General features: G+C 35.0%; 1 protein-coding gene across 1 annotated transcript in view; it reads right to left on the bottom strand.

Moving 5' to 3' along the window:
• The window catches only part of VWC2L (von Willebrand factor C domain containing 2 like), a gene marked incomplete at its 3' end in the record, with an annotated part of 158477 nt that overhangs the window by 133563 nt on the left and 5838 nt on the right, over positions 1 to 19076 (bottom strand). Inside the window, exon 2 of the mRNA XM_084241574.1 lies at positions 3520 to 3649. Within this exon, the coding sequence (XP_084097700.1) occupies positions 3520 to 3649 (130 nt within the window). The remainder of the gene's footprint in view (positions 1 to 3519; positions 3650 to 19076) is intronic.

The following is a 19076-nucleotide window of genomic DNA, read 5'->3' as shown; positions in this document are numbered from 1 at the left end:
GAAATGTCATATTTTTCAGGAAAACATTAGAATTGCTAACTTTTGCAAACATATAGAAGAGAGAGAAGCAAATGCTTAATAATATTTTTAAAACAATAAATTCCTACATGAACCCTATAACATTCCTACTCAAAAAGTTACCCTTATATATATATATATATATATATATATATATATACACTCTGCCTAGTCTCTTAAATCTTTCCTTAATGTTTTCCTTTTATTCAGGCTAACTTGACAGTTTTTTCTTGGTACTAAACTAACTTAAATATGTTTTATGACTTGTCTATATTCTTTGATAACCACCAGAAATCTGGTTTGAAGAATCATTGAGAACAGGAAATTTAAAACTATCTTTTCTGTTTTACATCATTAGAGAAAACTTTTAGTTAAAAGTATGTCTTTAAATTTATTCTCACATATTATGCTATGGAGAGTAAGGGAAGTCTATCATTTATCTTGGGAGATGACTATGTATTTCATAATGTTAAAAAATATTTATTTTGAAAGATAATTATATTTTCATTGGTAAACTACCTCTTCTGGGAAAACTATACATATGTCATGTTTGTATCATATTCTTTTCCTTGCTCTTAAATAATCTCAGGACAAGGATGTTTATATTAGCCGAATATTGAGTTTTAAGATTAGATATGGGAAATTCTATTGCTTTAAATTTTTATTTTATATTTTTAATGCCTTGTGCTCTTGGCAAGTTATAATTTAGGGAGAGCAAAATCAATCTTTGTATGTAAAAGGAAAGTATTTGACAGCCAAGATAATCAGCATTTATGCCAACTGAAAATTTTCAACATTTATGAAGATTCAAGAAATGTAGAAAGTGTTATGACTATTTACTTAAAATCTACTCTTCAAGGTAGAGGCAAGAGTCTTTAATCTTTTTTAATCTAAGAAAATAGTCTCATAGCTTAAAAAATAATTTACATTATAATGGGTAAATTAACTCATCAGATAGAGTGAGAGAATTATCATATCTTGGAAATTTAAGAAACTGTTCTATCAATAGTTATATTCGTCTTAGTAAACACCTTCCCTATGTTCCCTGCTCTTCTACACTTGGTCACCTGTATCTATTTTCTAGGGTTGGCTTACAATGACAGTAAACAAGAATAAGGCTCAGTCTGCCCTCTCCATAAAATACTGCTGCCACAGGTGGTCACAAGGATTCTCCAAGGGTCCTTGATAAGCTTTTCTTTGATAATGATTGTACTTTACCTTTTTGGCACAAGTGACTAGTTAGTGGCATTCATTAATGAAAGTGATTGTGTGTCATAATGTTCTATTACAACGCGTGTTAGTCCTCCTAATAATTCTAATTCAGGTACACTTCTTTAAAAAATAAAAACATTTGTATGGAAGTGGAAAGAGAGAACAGAAGTCATTGTTCTCTAGTGCTTCATGAACAAAAAGTCAGACTTACCTAATATACCTTGTTCGCTCAAGATAGAGTTACTAGAGATATGAACAAATTACTAACTAGTGAATTAATTGAACAGTTAAAGCCCAATCAGTCTATTTTTTAGTACAAAAGGGTATCATTTGAAGAAAAATTTCTATGCTGGCACATGATACAGGGTAATCTTGTGTGGCATCAAATTGAACATGACTAGTTTGAGATAGCTGATTGAGTATTTTATGGCGACATTAATTTTGGATATAGTAAAGGCTGTGATGTGAGGTAACTAGGGTGATGTGGTGGATGCATATGTAAAACATCTATTATCAATACATGGTCCAATGGGATTTAATTCTATGAGTACTCTGTGTGTCCACATGAATTTTGAATGGTAAACATGGTTGTCTTTAACCTAAATGTGAAACCAAGCCAACCAGGGCCATCTAGGGAAGAGAGAGGTTCCAACAGGACCTGTTCAGACAGTTACTTCTGGAAAAGAAATCAGTCTTCAGTCAAAGACGTGTCTATCCTATTTTTGAAGATTGATTAGGTAGCTGTCTTCTTCCTTCCTTCCGTCCTTGGAGAAAATGAAAAATAACAGGTCCTCTTCCACTTTAGACTAACCATTCATATACTGGATGACAGTTAGGTCTCCCCTGAGTCTTCTCTTCTCCAGGACAAATTATGCTAACTCCTTCAGTCTGTCCTCGGAGGTCCTATTTTTCAGTCATTAAAACATCTTATTGTTCTTTCCTGTACCTTTTCCTGTTTCTTCCAAATCCTTTAAAAATATAAAGTCTTAAGCTTGATGTTTTTGCATATACTTAGATAAGTTTGAATTACAGGAGGATGTTTATTTCCACCTGTAAGTCAGAGAGTTGGCCACTAAACACTCGTCATGATTTGGAAAGAAGACATTGGTCAGTCAGATGAGAGGGATAAAAAGCAGAAGATAATCCTGATGAACAGTTATATGCAACTTAAGAGATAAATATAATCAGAAATAGTAAAAACTATGCCTGCAAAAATGTCATGAGGCTTCTTAAGTTCTTTGGGAAGGTACCAATACATGGTCATTACCATAAAAACAACCAGAGCTGCTTTAAAAAAGCAAAAACAAAACCTGATCCTTCTCTTCACTGCTTTTAATTCTACAAAGGACTAATGGGTGAGCTAACGTAATGTCAAAATCGGTACAGAAAATGTGTAATTGAGGGAGCCGAGCACAGAGAACTTATGGGAAGAGCTAGAGATCCATTTGAATTAGAATAACCTCAGCTTAATTGGAACTTAGAACTGCTTTTTGCCAGCAGGTATTCACTGTACTTGTGAACTGTGACTCAGTGAAGGTTCATTGTTTGGTAGTACATGGCCACTAGGACAAGAGTGATATTGACTTCTCTGGTAGACTGTTCTGCACTTACGATACTACTTTGTCTCCTTTGCAGTATCACTTTGATTTTGGGTGATTAGTATATGATAGTATTTCAATCTCTCCATTCCATGAGGGCCAAAGAGAAACCCATAATCTTAATAATCAAGTTCCGCTCAGTGGCAATTATTATGAGAGCAAGTTCCCATGGTAGTAAAACCTAGAAGAAAAGCACTAAACTTTCTATTCTTTCTTACTTCAACTTAAGTGTATCAATAATTGAATTTGTATTCATTGGATAACTTTAAACCTAAAGCCTTATCTATGCCCAAAGCAAAATACCTGGCATTTATCCTTCTCTCTAATCTGGGTTATGTACTATGAAATGGGGTGAAATGCTTCAGAGCCTCCACAAGAGAGATTCCAGTCACTACAAAATATGGTACTGTGTTGTTCTTTCTAATATTCTTCTTATACATCAACAGTAAATAATAGGGATCACAACAAAGTCAGCTTAGAAGAGCTTTAATTCCCCAGATGGAAAGCTTTATGATTCACCCATTGCTGGCTTATTTTCACTCTAAGTTGGGATAAAAATACAAATCGGCTATGCCCCTATTGAAAGCTACAGGCAGATGTTATAGGGCTCTTGCATCGAATGGTGTGCAGTGGTGAAGTATTTGTATTTGGCACTAACCCCTCTTTGAAAGCTAATGCAGTGTGGTCTTACCATTTTTGCAGACAGGACAACATTGCTCTGGTTCATAGACTGGGTTGACACACTCAGGAACTGCGCAGTCTGCTACAACACAGTGAACTTCATTGCTGGGCTCACAGCGACACCATTCACATGGAGAGGGCTAGGAACAAATCTAAAATTAGCCCCTTTTCTCCTATAACTTAATGCTTGCACATTCATATGCTGTCAGAAGACAAAACACCAGTGTTTATTTTGGCTTTACTGTATTAACTCCGTTTACCGTGTGCATCGTGGTTCTTCATACAAGGAAGGCAGCCTGGACACCCTCGCCTGGGTGGGCTGCCAGGGGGAGTGCAACCCGAGGCTCATATATGACCTTCCCTATGTCTCCTGTCCATTTTTCCAAAGAAACGTTTGGACAACTAATATGTCACCTCCTGGGTTTTCTTCCCCCAGGTGAACTGATAGTTCTGTCTGGAACAATCTGGTAAACAGGAATGCTACTGGAACATGTGAAATACATTTTGGCCATTTGTCATTTTTCTTCCAATGAAAGGAAAAGATCACTGAGAGATAGGAAAATGGTGAGAGGGCATCCTTACCCTTTGAATGAACTTTTTTTCAAGCTAACCTTAGATTTTAAATGGCATTTTTTTCAGTGAGAGGAGATGGATTTGTGATCCAAACATCCCGATATTGCTTCTTGAAAGGCTTAGTGACTACCTTTCATCTTGCTTCCTTGTGTTTATGAACTGAAATTGACTTAAATAGCCACTACTTAAGAGTCAAAGACTAAAAATAGAATTGAAAGGTGACTAATTTAGAAGCAAAAGTAAAAAAGCAGAAAACAATCTGTCCTCATGATACTTACCGACCAAGATTAATTCTGGGATTTTTCTGTTCTTTTTCTTTCCTAGAAACAGTCTGCACCACAAATAATCGCATCCTTTGAAAGTCCTAGCTCTCCTTTCTCTTAAAACAGATTTTGAATTCTGGAAAAAACTTGGAGGTCTCAGAAATTGTACAAGTGAGATGCTATGCCTGGAACTTATGAGACCTTGTATAACACTGGCCTCCAGTGGTTTCTCAAATCAAGCCATTAGTTCCAGAAAATTCTGCCTCCCACCAAATACCCCAATGCCACATTGCTCACTTCCAAATTATGTTAAATAAAGCCCCCTGCCTTTGTGCCAGTGGCTACTATCTATAATTCCAGTCAGCTCTTGTTTCTTCCTGACACTGACAATTTGGGTTCCTTGATGCAGGTAGTCTGTGTGGCTGGAAACCTTTCAACTAATTACTTTAAAGTTCATTTTATCTTTGATTTCTGCTGAAGAATGATAATCTAGCTTTCAATGATTGATTTTACTTTCAACTGTGTTAGAAAGAAGAGAATGTGCCATAGAATCTGTGGAGAAACTATTGCTATTTCTTACTTAGAGAGGTACAATTAACCTCTCTATGTGGTGAGTTGGGTTTCTGCATTTCAGACTATAGGATCATCAACACCAAGGGTTGGTGTTTTTCCTGAAACTCCTACATAGAGTAATCTCACTTAACTAACAAAAAGATTTGATACCACAGCACACTGTTTGATGGAGGAGATTTTGAATGATGAACAGTGAGAGAGATCAAATTCTTGCTGCTCTACTGCTCCTTATACTTGCAAGCCCCATTGTTGTATCTTGAATACCAAGCAAAATTGTCAGTTTGTCCCCCTTTCCTAGGTTAATTGCAGAGTATTTCTGCACAGCTTTCTGTGGTACAGAAAGGACTTGGCCTGCATTTATTGCCAACGTGAGTGAAAAGGGAAGCTGTTAATGTAATCGCTCTCACACCCTGCCCTTCAACAGCTGTGACTGTTCTTGCTGCTTTCCTTCTTGCCAAAGGAGGGCCTGATAATTCCTGTCAGCTCCTGCGTACAACTCTAGCAAACTGATGCTGCCATTAAAAATGCTGGAGACCTTAAATTTTCCAATGGAAAATATTTACTTTAAAAGAATTGTGGTCCTTTGCTGAACTCTTAGATTCTCAGCACAGATGGATGAAAACATCAGGGTCATCCAGTGGGCATCATGGGGAAAAATTTACCTGTATCAGTTTGCTTGTCCCTTGCAATAACTCCATGAAGGAAGATTTATTATTATTTCCATGTCACAGATGAGGAAATAGGCTGAGAGAGGACCCAATAGCTTTTCCAAGTCCTATAGGCAGGAAGGGGCAGTGGTGGGATTTAAATGCAGGCAGCTTAACCACTATACCATATTGCCATGTGACAGCAAGAAGCACTGTTTGTTCCCTTCCATCTGAGTAGTTTATTTTTCAAGGCTTGGTATACTTCTATATGCAGGATATAGCCAGAGGAATGAGATTAACAGAATAAGTGATTTTGAAGATGGCAGGCACTTCCTTGCTAAGGAAGGAAGGTCATTTGGTGCACAGAGATGATTATGGAGCTGTAGCCAAAACTCTAGTAGTCAGAGTTAGGTTGTTACCAGGAGACCTTAGTTACCCTTAACTATATGGTAACTATATAGTTACCCTTAACTATATGGTAACTATATGTGTAGGCATCTGGGAGAAGCACTAGGAGGTGATGCTTTGCTAAAGACCACCAGGCCTCTGACTGAGGCTGGGGGACAATGGACACCTGCGTACTGAAATCCTGAGAAATACTCCTAAGAGCTAAGCCCACAAGTCTTAGTGATTAAAGAATATATGATTTTTGAAGGTATTTGAAGAGAAATATAAATTAGAAAAATAAACATAGTACGCTAGCTGATATATAAATATCAGGCACAAGTCTTGATGATTAAAGAATACATGATTTTTGAAGGGATTTGAAAAGAAATATAAATTAGAAAAATAAACATAGTACACTAGCTATCAGCCTCTTCTAAACCTTCCCTTTTCCCCTCCATGGCCTAGAAACCCTTCAGACATATATCTCCTTTGTGTTCATCAAACTATTTTTCCCAAATCTTTTTTTAGTTCATTTCTTTTCCTCTCCGGTCCATGTGCCTCTTCCACTCTAAACATTCAATCAAATTTAATTTATTGTCCTCATGATAAATGCCCCTCTGTCCTTGTCCTTTCATCTGCTCACCAGACACCCTGCTTGTTCCCTGGCCCAGCTTCACTTTCACCACGGCCCTGGCTTTCTCCTGCACTTCTGAAAAGACATTGCTTCAATGGTGAGAAGTTTCTGGAAGAATCAGTGTGCTATTTACAGTTAAGTCCAGACATTTAAAATCTGTCCCTCCTTACAGCATAAAATTCTGAAAGGTTTGGTGATTTGAATAAATCTTTACATCTTAAGCAGTGAGCTGGTTACAAATTTCCTTTTATCAGACCATTCAATGTGAATACTATAGATTAAATCTGAAAATGTCCTTGTAAAACCAAAGATTAAACAATAAAGCTATCCTTAGAGGAACAGCATACTGGAACCAAGTACTGAAGAAAATATATTCTCACTACCTTTTTTTACTAGGCTATGGCTTTGTCAGCTAGAGATTTGGTAAAATGATCAAATGACAATACCCTAAATTTTTTTTTTTTACAAGAAAACACTTTTTCTAAGAAAACTCAGTATTTCATTTCTATAAAAGCTCTGTAAAATAACATTCACTATAAATATCTTTACTTAAGTTGATATTATGATTAGAGGTCAAATTTATTTGCTAACATATCTACTAGATGATCTCAGTATTATGTCTGTTATAAATCTGTTGCATCTTCTGCTGAGTGTTTTTGAATAGTCACTGTAGAACTCTGTTTCAGTAGAGGCTGTGTATATTATCTGTAGTTTCTGCCAAATCCAAATGTTCCAGCTGTCTCCATATCTTAAAGGGGATACCTGAGATAAATGTAGCCACAGTTAGATATATAAATATCAGGAATAATTAATAGAATAAGCTTATATTATTTTATAATAAATTAATTTATAAATAATAACATAAGTATTTCATAGATTAAATGGGGTTTCTTTCTTAAATATTGGTTTAAGTGACTAGAATCTAAGGTGTCCTCATCGGTAGCAGTATGGCAACTTGGCAGTACCCAATGCTTTCAAAATGGCTAACTTCTAATGATTTTAATGCTGAAATCCCAATGTTACTGCCTGTGATTTTTGAGAATTGGTGGGAATGGCGGGGGGAGTTACCTAAGTCTTAGAAACAATGGATCACACCATGATTTTTTTTTTTTCCAATGAGATAAGCAGCCTGAAAATGTGTAGCTTGGATGGCTGAAATAACTGACTAGGTACAGAAAAACTGCTATAGTTGTTCTTTGTGAAAATCTGGAAGCCAGTGTGGTTAGACACTACATAGGTTATTAGGACACATAATTGCAGAATGGTTGTATAGAATTTTCCATATATTATAGAAAATAGATGTTTATTTGTATTCTGAATACACGGAGACTTATCCATACTCAAGGGAAGCTCGGGTGGTTGGTCCACATAACAATACCTCGTGGCATCATTACTTATTTGGTGGCTCTTATGGCCTTTGTTGAGATGTCAGGAGGAAATAGTCACCATCTTGAGATGTGCTATGTGTACTTAGACAGACACAGTTTACTGTTTTAACTTGGTGAAGTTGAAGATGATAATCTTATAGGCTGAGAGGCTGTACCCTAAGAAATTAGAAAAAAAGATTTAGTTGGATTTGTTTGCATCACTGAGGTATCAGGATTAAAAGCAAGTTCTCTGTCATTGCAGTATTTAAATTCTAGTCCCAGGTGATTTACTTACTAGTTGTGAATCCTGGGGAAAATACCTTACCATTCTGTGTCTTAATCTATAAAATGGGACTAAGAATATTACCAACCTTAGAGTCGCTAAAAGGCATGTAAACATTGTTGTTCACTTGCATACTTGGCTAGTTATGGCCTAGAAAACATTCAAAAAGGTATAAAATTGGAAATACAAAATTACATTGAAAAGACTATTTAGATGATAACTGGTTCAGAATGAAATCTGGGCTCAGTGGTGGTTGCCATAAAGTTACAGAATTTGGCTTGAGGGGGATTTGTGAACTAATAGAATTAATCATAATTATATATAATTAAATTATATTAATATTATATATGAATATTAAACATTGAAATACAAATTATATTAGAGTTAATCATAATTATCTATGATTAAATCATTAATCAGAATCATATTGAAGAAAAAATATTAGCAGCCTCTAGATAAATTTTTGTGAATGGTTAAAATGAGAATTACAAATATTCAGAAAAAGAGTGAAAAGCAACAAGCCCATTTTCTTTTCCTGAACCCTTAGATGTCAGCTGAAATGCTCTCTCTCCAGGAAGGACCTTTCTAACTATCCCTCCATCTTTCCATCATATTGCTCACTCAGTGTTCTTTAAAGTTCATTAAAGTATCTTAATAATTTCTTTATATTGGTTTATTTTTATCTGCCTTCCCCATAGATTATAAACTTCTTGGAGTATATTGTTCATTGCTGTATCTCAGCACCAAGAAGACTTCTTAGCATTGATTACTCAAAAACCATTTTTAACATGCATAATCTATGTTCTAATTGTTAAACTATACCTCTGGGTGGCTTCATCAGAGTTTGTAGTGCATAGGTAGGATCCTCATTTATTAAGATATTTGCATTTTATTTAAATATTATAAAGAGTACTTTGGGGGAGAAGGTTTCTAATGGTTAGTTATGAAATAACTATTTGGGTTCCAATATTATGGCAATGAACATAAACTCACTCTCTAAAGGTAATTTGAAATTCATAATATCTATTGTATGAATCACAAGATAAATCAGCCTTCAAGCATTCCACTGCTAGACTAACTATCAGATAATTATATTTATTGTACTAGAAAACAGCATGATAACCAAATTTAGGACAAGAATATAAGCAGGGGAATTGCTAACAGGTCTGAAAAAAAAAAAGGTAGTCTCATTTTATAATGTAAGTCAAGTTTAAAGGTTTCCTGAGAGTGGGTTAGAATACAAATTCCAACGAAACACATCCTGAGTATTCTGGGAAATAAACTTGATTCCTAGAAAGCCTTCTGTGAATATTGTAGAAGGTTGAAGGGACAGGGTGGATACATAAATGAATGGGATATACTCTGAATGCCAAGATTTAGGACACTACAGATATCAATGACATTTCTTCTCACCAAGTGATACTAGGCTTTGGATGCCATGTGGTGCTCCTTTTCTTTGATAATGGGTGAAAATTATCAAAGAGAATATAGTTCAAATTGCTTTTCTGAAAACTTTCCATTAAACAACTATCTAAAATCTGATCTCTAGAAAGGAAAAGGTACTGCTTTAAGAAGTACTTTTCTTTGAGGGATAATTTATGGCATAAATTTCATCACTTTATGGAACAAATCTCATTACCTTCAAACTGTAGGAGAAATTTGGAAGACTATTTCAAAGCTGCTGATGCCTGTCAGGAATCTCACTGTTCACTTCATTAAAATATACATTAAAATTAGAGTACAAGAATATTTAACATTCACTGCCACTCCTGTAGTCAGTAATTTGCATGTGGTAGAAGTCACCTAATAATCAATGAATCCAATGAGTTTTGACCAAATTTCACAATCATCTGAAAGAAGGCCCATTGCATCACTGACTAAAATGCTTCCCAGTGTCCTGCATCCAATGGGATTTCTGTGACCTCTTCAGGGATCTGCCCTATTGATTGGAGCATATTTGAAACACCAAGGTTGTCTTATCAAATTATGGACATACTGCTGAAAATTCTTTAAGGATTTTAATATTTTTGAAGGGAATAAACTGAAAGCACAAATCTTCATAACGACCTTTGTTGGTGAGCAAATGTTCTTCAAATGATATGCATACAAATTAAAAAGTAATTGTTCTTTTTTTTAAAATATTGGTAATTTGATAATACATTCTGGAATATCTCTAGGGTGTATGAAGACACAAACAGATAAATGATGTAAAGAGGTACATATATCTTTGCCCATAGACATAATAAATGCAGGAATAAAATTCAGAAATAATATTCTGAATTTTAAATTTATGTATCTTAAATGTGTATTATATGCAAAAGAATGTATATAAGGTACACAGAGATGAACTTCATATCTAGCTAGCCCTCACATTCAACCTGGAAGTGAAGAGCTAAGATATCTGTAAAATATAAAAATCATTCATTTTAAAAAATCAAAATTTATAACAATACCTGATGATGCTATTATAAATCAGAACAGAATTGAGTTGATCTGTTTCTACTTCATTTACTCTGAGCTAATGTAAACCATAAGAATATTACATAATGCTTTATGAAATACCAGTCTAAAATTATTAATTATCAAGTATAAGAGTTTATTCATTCCTGAAAATTCATCATTTATAGTTGCAACACAACAGTGACTATTTTAATGCCTTATTATTTTCCCTAAAAGTTTTTTTTCCTGAAAGATTAAAATATAAATTAGAACATGTTTAGGGGGCAGGCAACGCTACCATTTTATAGTGCCTATTCTGGTAGAATAATAGTATATGGAAGCAATTTTTTCTGAACGTTTTCAAGGAGTCTTGTGGCAGTAAAATATGGCTTTTTTTCTGGAATATGAATAACATACAGGAAAATAAAATATAGATAAGGAGGAAGTAAGCAAAAAATCTTTAGCTGCAATCGGATTTTTTTTAAGTAGGTAAAATACACTTACCAAGAAAATATCAGTGTGTGTTTAAAAGAGGGAAAAAAGAAGCTTTAGCTGCCTCTAAAATCTCTGAAGGACAAACCAAAGGGATAGACAAAGGTTAAAGGATTCAAGATAAGATGCAGATTTTGATAAGTATCACACCTGTAGTTGTGAAATAGTACAGAGAAGGAACTTCTAGTCCTTCCTTGAAACTGGATTGACAGTTGGCTATAGTACAAGAAAGGTCTCTGATAACTGAACTGAATATTTTGAGTAGAGGCTACATGTCTCCAAGATAAAGATGCTCCATTTATCACGACTTAATAAGTGGAAAGCTCAAAACTTCCCCGTTGACACCGAAAAGGACAGATTGTTGATACCAGTAAAAGTCAGTCATTTATAATTCGTCAAAACAAGACCAGGTATGGGTGGGAGAGAACACATTGTTAAAATTCTACAACTTAAACGAATCATGGAAGAGATAACTGACCAGTCCTGCTCTATGGGAAATGTTGAAAGGAGGTGAGGATACTGAATGGAAGGTTTTCAGGGTCAAGGAAGTGGGCGTTCTAGGCTGGGAACAACCAAATCCATTGTACCGTAAGCACCAGATTATTACTTAAGAAATCACTTTGCCACCATCTCAGAATCCAAAACATTTGAAATGTTTTCTTCATTTTCTATTTGTTGTATATTTTACAAAAATACATGTATTTTTACATATTATAAAGAGGGAGGAATTAAAATCAAAATATATGAAGTTAAAGTAGCAATTTCCTGCTGAATTTTGTACTTCATTAATGCTAACTTTAGAGTTTGCCTAAATATACAAAAAGATATTAAGATGGCTATGGACAGTAGTATCTGAGACATATACAGTCTGTAAACCAATATTACCTCAATACAAAAGAATCTTGGTATTCCTTGATTAATCAATAACATTTAAGCTTCAGTATGTACTTCTTATGCAAGGTATAGCAGACGCAGCCATAATTTTGTAACCGTTCTATAAAAGTCACTAGTGCTATTGCCATTGGAAGCTGATTTTATGATAATCTGGCTAAAAGCCCATGTAGAAATCAAGTCTTGCTATTAAACACTGTTGTATTAACCCACTTGGACAGGTTACTTAACCCACTTGCCCACTAGTAAGACAGTTAAAAATATTGGTGAGGTGCTTATTTTTAACCTGGATTATGACACGAAAAGGAAATAGTGTGACATGAATAGGAACTTGGAAGTTATGTAGCCTATGTAAGTGTGTAACAGCATCATAGCTTTCAACTTGACCAGTGAGGTTTTTGTTGTTGTTGTTTTTTTGCTTTGCCCATGTGTACTGGCTGTGTATTACTGAAGGAAGTGTATTGGTCATATATTTTTGTGAAATTATGTCATATTTGTGTGTGTTATGAATTATTCAAACTATTGAATTTGTCAGGAATAGAAGCAATGTGTTGTATCTCTAATATGTAACAGTTTGCACTCAAATTGTGGTTAGACTGAGAATGACTTTGGACAGTTTTAGATGGTAAGATTCTTATTAACAGAAAAAAACTTCAATCTTTGATTAGTAAGATTCTTGCCAAAAGCAGGTTTTTAGCAGGGTAACTTGAGCCCATATTCTTGGTAGTCTTAAGTGTCTCTTAGTTTCAATGTGAACGTTCTAGAGTCTCATTAATAACAAAAGGAAAATTCTGATTATTCTTTTTCTCCCTAATGAAGCTTTCTAAATCTCAGACATGAAAGGTTTGCCATTTTAGCAAGATTTTATTTCTAATGTTGGGGAAAAGTAAAGTGAGAATGAATAATTATAATTTTTCCCTGTCATTTTTTGGAAAGGCAAATAAAACTAATATGCAGTGAAAATAAGTAGAGCTTCAGAGAGCTAAGATGCTTCTTTCACAATAAAGAGAATATCATTGTCGAGAAACAGTTTTCTTTGTTGATGTTATTCGCTGATGTAGAAAACTATTGAAAATTTAAATTTATAAAAATAATTCTGGTCAGTTCTCACTAAATTCAGAAGTTAGTTGTTGCTATTAAAACAGATAGGAATGTGCCTTGGATGCACACATTTTTATGGTAATAGTTTTTTTTTTTAAATGACAAATATAGTCCTATAAAACGTGGAGCAAGAAAAGAACTTGCCTCTATCAGAGTTACAGTTGAACACCAATAGAACAATGGAGGAGATGTATGCACTCAAAAGCAAAGGAAGCCATCTTGACCACATTTCTCACATGATATCTGTAGTGAATTTTGGGAAGTTAGTCAGGTAGAGTGGAGAAAGCACTGGAGTTAGCTCTTCTCAGTCATAAAAATGAGAATAAAAATACCTCAGAACTAAATAATTCAACGAGGGAGTGTTTTGCAAAACATTTCATAAAAGTGACAGTTGTTTGACTTGTATTTGCTTTGGGCACAGATCTGATTGTGCCACTTCAAAGCCCTTTAGTGGCTCTTTACCCAGTCCAAGTACCTTAACCCGACATTTCTATTGGGTGCTAAGCCCGAAGCTCCCTTACTCTTATCTCCTACTTTTTGTCTCCTCTAGACTCTATTCTCTGGCTACTTGGGTTAACTCCACATTTACTTTTATCAGTTTTACTATTATGCCTAAAATACTTTCAATGTACTGACATCCCTTACTCTATCTTCCCTCTGTCCTTCAGAATGAATTACTCCTTTTCATAGGAGTTCCTAGATTGGTCATGATAAGCCACCCAGTATTCGTGGTTCCTGTATTATTCCTCTTGGTAGACTGGGAGCATCTGGAGATCAGATTTGTGTTTCTGTATTTTGGTACATCCCCACACGACCTACCACTTCTCTACGTGAAAGAGATATCTTGGACATTGAAAGGAATTAATTTATGGATTGTGTTAGTTGACTTGAAAGATATAATAATGGATTTAATGCCTAACTAAGCAGACCATATACATATTTTCACTTACTAATATCACAAGAGATATATCTATTTTTATATTACATCAAATTTAAAATAACCAATTGACTGTTAAAATAAATACTTGACTACTGAACTATCAAAGGAGAGTATGTGGGATATAATAATGGAAATTTTATTATTTCTGCTTACATATTTTATCTGTGAATTTGGGATAAGTGTAAGTTAATATATTATTGTACCTTAGTGTAAAGAGCAAAGCTCTCAGAGACAAATATGCAAAGAAATAACACTTAACATGACTGCTGTTAAGTATGTAAAACACAGTTAAAATAGCAACTCTAGATGCCTTTTATAATTCAAATGTGTGAAAAGATTGAGACTACCTACATGTGTAGTAGAACCAATCTCAGTACCCAAACAATTTTTAATCTTAAAGAATGCAGGTTAGGGCCTCCCCGGTGGCGCAGCGGTTGATCGCTGGGCTGCGAAGCTCTGCAGCACCGGTTTGTTCGTTCCCTGGCTGCCGGGCGAGGGTCCCACATGGCGAGCAGACCTCCCCTGCTGCCCGCTGCTCTCCTCAGCAGTGTACTTCGTCAGTCTGTCTGTTCTGCTCTCAGCTCTGGCTCAGGTGAATTCTCTCACCCTCCTGCGCTTCTGACTGTACCCAGTGCTTGTATAAATAAAATCTTAAAAAAAAAAAAAAAACTGTAAAAAAAAAAAGCATGTTAGAAAAATTTGTTGAGAGTGCAATTTGAGGGAAGTCAAAAGGAAAGAATGATTGGATTCTAGCTTAGGTGTTGACACCGTTTTTCTGCAGAGAGTCAAATAGTAAATACTTTTGAGCCATGAAGGTCATATGGTTTCTTGGGCAACTGCTCAATTCTGCATTGCAGCCTAAAAGTCAACATAGACGATAGATGAATGAATAAGCATGACAGTTGTCCAATAAAACTATTCATAAAAACAGGCAGTCAACTGGATTTAGCTCATGGAGTCAAGCATACTGACCCCTGTCTTAGACTTGTGGTTATATGTAATTAGCATTGTCATCACTATCACTTATTTAAATAATAATTTATTCAAAATAGCATCTTTATGTAATACAAATTAATAAATCACCACAATAGTCACATTAATTGCAAATTTGAGAAGGTCGAGAAGAATAAAATAAGTGGAGACATAGATTTTTATCATTAATTGCCCATAAGACTCAAAGGAAATAGGGCATCTTGAATCAATGTTTCTTATTCCGTGTTTCAGTGAATTTTAGGTGATCTGTGATATATTGTTGTGAAATTTGATTAAAAGCAGCTTAGTAGTTATAGTAGGGAAAATGTCTGGTAGTTTGTATGAACCGTTGGTTGTGTGCCAACAGTCATCTCTACTGCTAGCCCTGCTTTAGAGGCGTGCATGGACCTACCGCTTAAGTCATGGCAACCTAGGTTACTTGGCTGGTGAGTGAGCCTACTCTGAAATCCAGGCTTTGCCTCCCTACTGAGCTCTTAGCTATTACATTACATGTACTGACTCTCAAACAGTCATTTTCAAAATGCTAAAGTGAATTCAGCACACTAATGTACATCTTCTATTTCCAAGAGATGTTTTTTAAAGAATGCATGATTTCTTAAATTTACTGGACCATGGAAAAGAAATTGATGATCCTTGCAAACAGCCTCAAAGGGTGCTACTGTTCCCTTGAAAGAGTCTGGAAAACACTTTGTTACGGCAGCAATTCCCAAATCCAGCCGGTCATTAGAATAATCTGGGAAACATTAAAAATACACAGACTTTAAGGAATGTGAATTTTCGTAACATTTCTGTTTTAAATGACATAGATAATATGACAGTTTAGGGATATTCCCTTATTCTAATATCACAAAATCAGATTTTTGTATATCCCATTGGTTTTATTCCATTCCTGCTTTAGGGCAATATGAGAAGTTTTCAGGTTAGAAAAATTCAAGAATATGGGTCCTTAGTTCCTAACATCACCAAGTATAAGGCAGGATAGCTAACATAGTTCCTTTGTTACTTCCTGGTAGACAGTAGTCTTTGTGTTAACTGATATTTTTTTATTTTGTCCTGTATTGTTTGTTTAATTAGAGTTTTTCATCTTTTAGACAAAGGACCCTCCTTTTTTCTCTGCCTTTGCAAATTTGCACCTTTTTTTTTTTTGTAAATTGTACTCAGTCTGTGTCAAAGACTGATTTTAGATATGCCAATATTTTATTGTTTTTGTCTACTTGTAACTTGGTTTGTCATGGTGATAGGTCCTGATATCACATTTCTATAGACAATTGGCTGGAACAAATCTTTACATCCAACATATTTATTGGAAAAGAAGATGCAAAATGAGTAATATTTTACATTAAATCTGAAGGTAGTAATATATAGCAAAAATTGCCTTGCAAATAATGAGCTCTGTCATTGAGGTGTTTTCATTGTTTCTGTTGGTCTTTTGTTTTAATATCTGTAAAATAAATGAAAGTTCTTTCTATGGTCAACTCTTAAAGTAGGAAGGACCTAGACTACAAAAACAAATTCTAATGCCTACCTTTTATAGAATTTACATATACCGATATTAGAAATCCAATTCTATACTAAGTAACAATGGTAGTGAAACATCAATATTAAAACAAAATGATTCCAAAATCCCCACCAAGTAATGCTTAATTAAGAACTTTTGTGCAGTTAGAATTGCTATAAATGACATGCAACACAATAACTTTCAAATTCCCAATACTATGTATTCTTCACAAGACATAATGACCTTTTTTATCCATCCTATAGCTAGAAATATTAAAAGTATGTTGAGTTTTTGTTCATGACCATATGACACAAGAGGCCTGAGGAAATTAAGAATTGTGTTCAGTGGACTTTTATCCAAGTTAGACAAAGTGATACAGTCATAAAATTATATCATCTGGAAGCTATTTCAGGAGATGAATAATTTTTCTTGTCACTTTGGTACTTTATTAACTCTTTTGGTGGTGTCATTAACTCCTTGCAAAGATGGCTTTATTGTAATGTGCTATATTGGAGGCCAGAGGCAAGAAAATCAACAATGGAGGTGTGTCAGACTGAAATTACTGATGCTAATCAGTAGTGACGATAAAAGTCCAAGGAACAGACTCTCAAATAAGAAATAAGGCCCAATTAATAAGAGCTATTGTGTAAGAAAGATCACCTGAGTAAGTCAATCCACTGATTTTAAATTGCTTCTTAGTTGTGTTTTGAGTTCTTCCTCAAAAGCTTTGAAAAATACAACTAAAATATAAACTAATAGGTTTTTCTTATGTTTTCCTTCATAAAACACAATGCCTATTCTAGAAATCAAACCATAAGAAAACAAAAAAAATATATGATCAGGATGAATAAGGAGGAATAGAAATAAGAGTCACCTAATATTAAAACCTGAGTTCCTTGAAGAAAAACTTTCATAGCATTCAAACATTCCTGCTTCCTCAGATTTAATACACAAAAGTACAAATCAATGCATGTACAGAGCAATTTCAATCTGGATCATACAGATTTATAATTTCCCATAAAATATATAGGCCTGAATTATGACATAGGAAATAGAAAAAAATTATGCTTGCTAATATCACATTGACCAGTAATGCATTTTGGTGAGTAAAATCACAATTAAAAATAAGCAAATTTCCAACATATCCAAAATCTTTTGCATCTGGGGGTAGAGTTTGGAAAGGAGCCTACCAGATTACTCTTAGCTCCATCTTTGCACACTGTTGGAGAGTCAGTGAGGATGGGCAGCAATGTCTATAGATCTGATGAGTAACCTCTAGTCTAAGGTATCACTGACAGTGACAAGCTCTGTAAATCTCAATGTGGCTGCAAATCAAACACTTATTGTCCCATGCACATGGCACAGAAGCCCGCTCACAAATCTCTGTAGTCAAACCTATCACACAGCTATCACCATTAACAGCAGCATCTTGCAGTAGGAGAGACAGCAATAAATATTGGTGGGTATGAAAAACTACTCCTACAAACAACTACCCTAAGGGTTAGCACACCATCAGTTCTCTTAAAACTTAAAACAGGAGACTATTTATGACTGAAAAAGGTTTATTTTACTCCTGTAGGGGTTAAATTGGAAGACATTTCTTATAATTGCATTCCATTTTTTAAAAAAGATTTATTAATGCATATAAGAACTGGGGTACAGGCCAGAGCTGTGCAGGGTGAGGGGATTCACTGGAGACAGAGTGTGGAGCAGAACAGGCAGATTGACTGAAATACACTGCTGAGGGGAGAACAGGCAAGCCAGGAGAAGTCTTCTGCGCCAAGTGGGTAGCTCCCTGGCTGGCCTGGGATCGAACTTGTGCTGCAGTGGCTGTGGATAGCTTCATAGATTGCATCTTATCCCCTTGCGCCACCAGGGAGACCCGCACTCCATTATTTTAAAAAAGTGCTAAATGAAAAGGATCATCGCCTGTTATCACTGGAGCTTTAGAAAAAATATTTTAGAAACCTGATCTAGTCTCTAGATTTAATGTAGCTTTATTGAATCAAAAAATGCATAGTGAGCACAATATGAAGGTAATAAAGGGTATGAGGAGCTTTATAAGTATATGTTTTAACAATTGATTTATAATCCCTGATGTGGGTCAGAGATTATACAAATTCAGTGGAGGTTCTAGTTATTTACAGGGATGGGAATTTCCCATTGAGAGTACACAGTCGGCTGAATGCTAGGATTTAGCCTCAGATGAGCAACAGTCACTACTGATTATCATTATTTAATCTGTTATTTTGTAGCAACTTGAAAGAAAAAGCCATTCCTGAATTTGCTTAGACTGTTTTATGTTAAAATGTTCTGCAAAATAGAAACTGTATTTTGCAAAGTTGACAGTTGTGGAATTAATCTTACAACCTCTCGATAGATTCTCAGTTGTCTTTCTTATATGAAGTTATAATGTTTTCCAGGACTTTCTTTGGGTGAATCTCACAACTATTCCTTAGAATTCATAAAACCCCTTTGGGAAAAAA

This window comes from Talpa europaea, assembly GCF_964194135.1.
Source record: "Talpa europaea genome assembly, chromosome: 1".
NCBI classification, from domain to species: domain Eukaryota; kingdom Metazoa; phylum Chordata; class Mammalia; order Eulipotyphla; family Talpidae; genus Talpa; species Talpa europaea.
The sequence above is the reverse complement of the archived record's forward strand: the minus strand, read 5'-3'. Positions and strand labels throughout refer to the sequence as shown.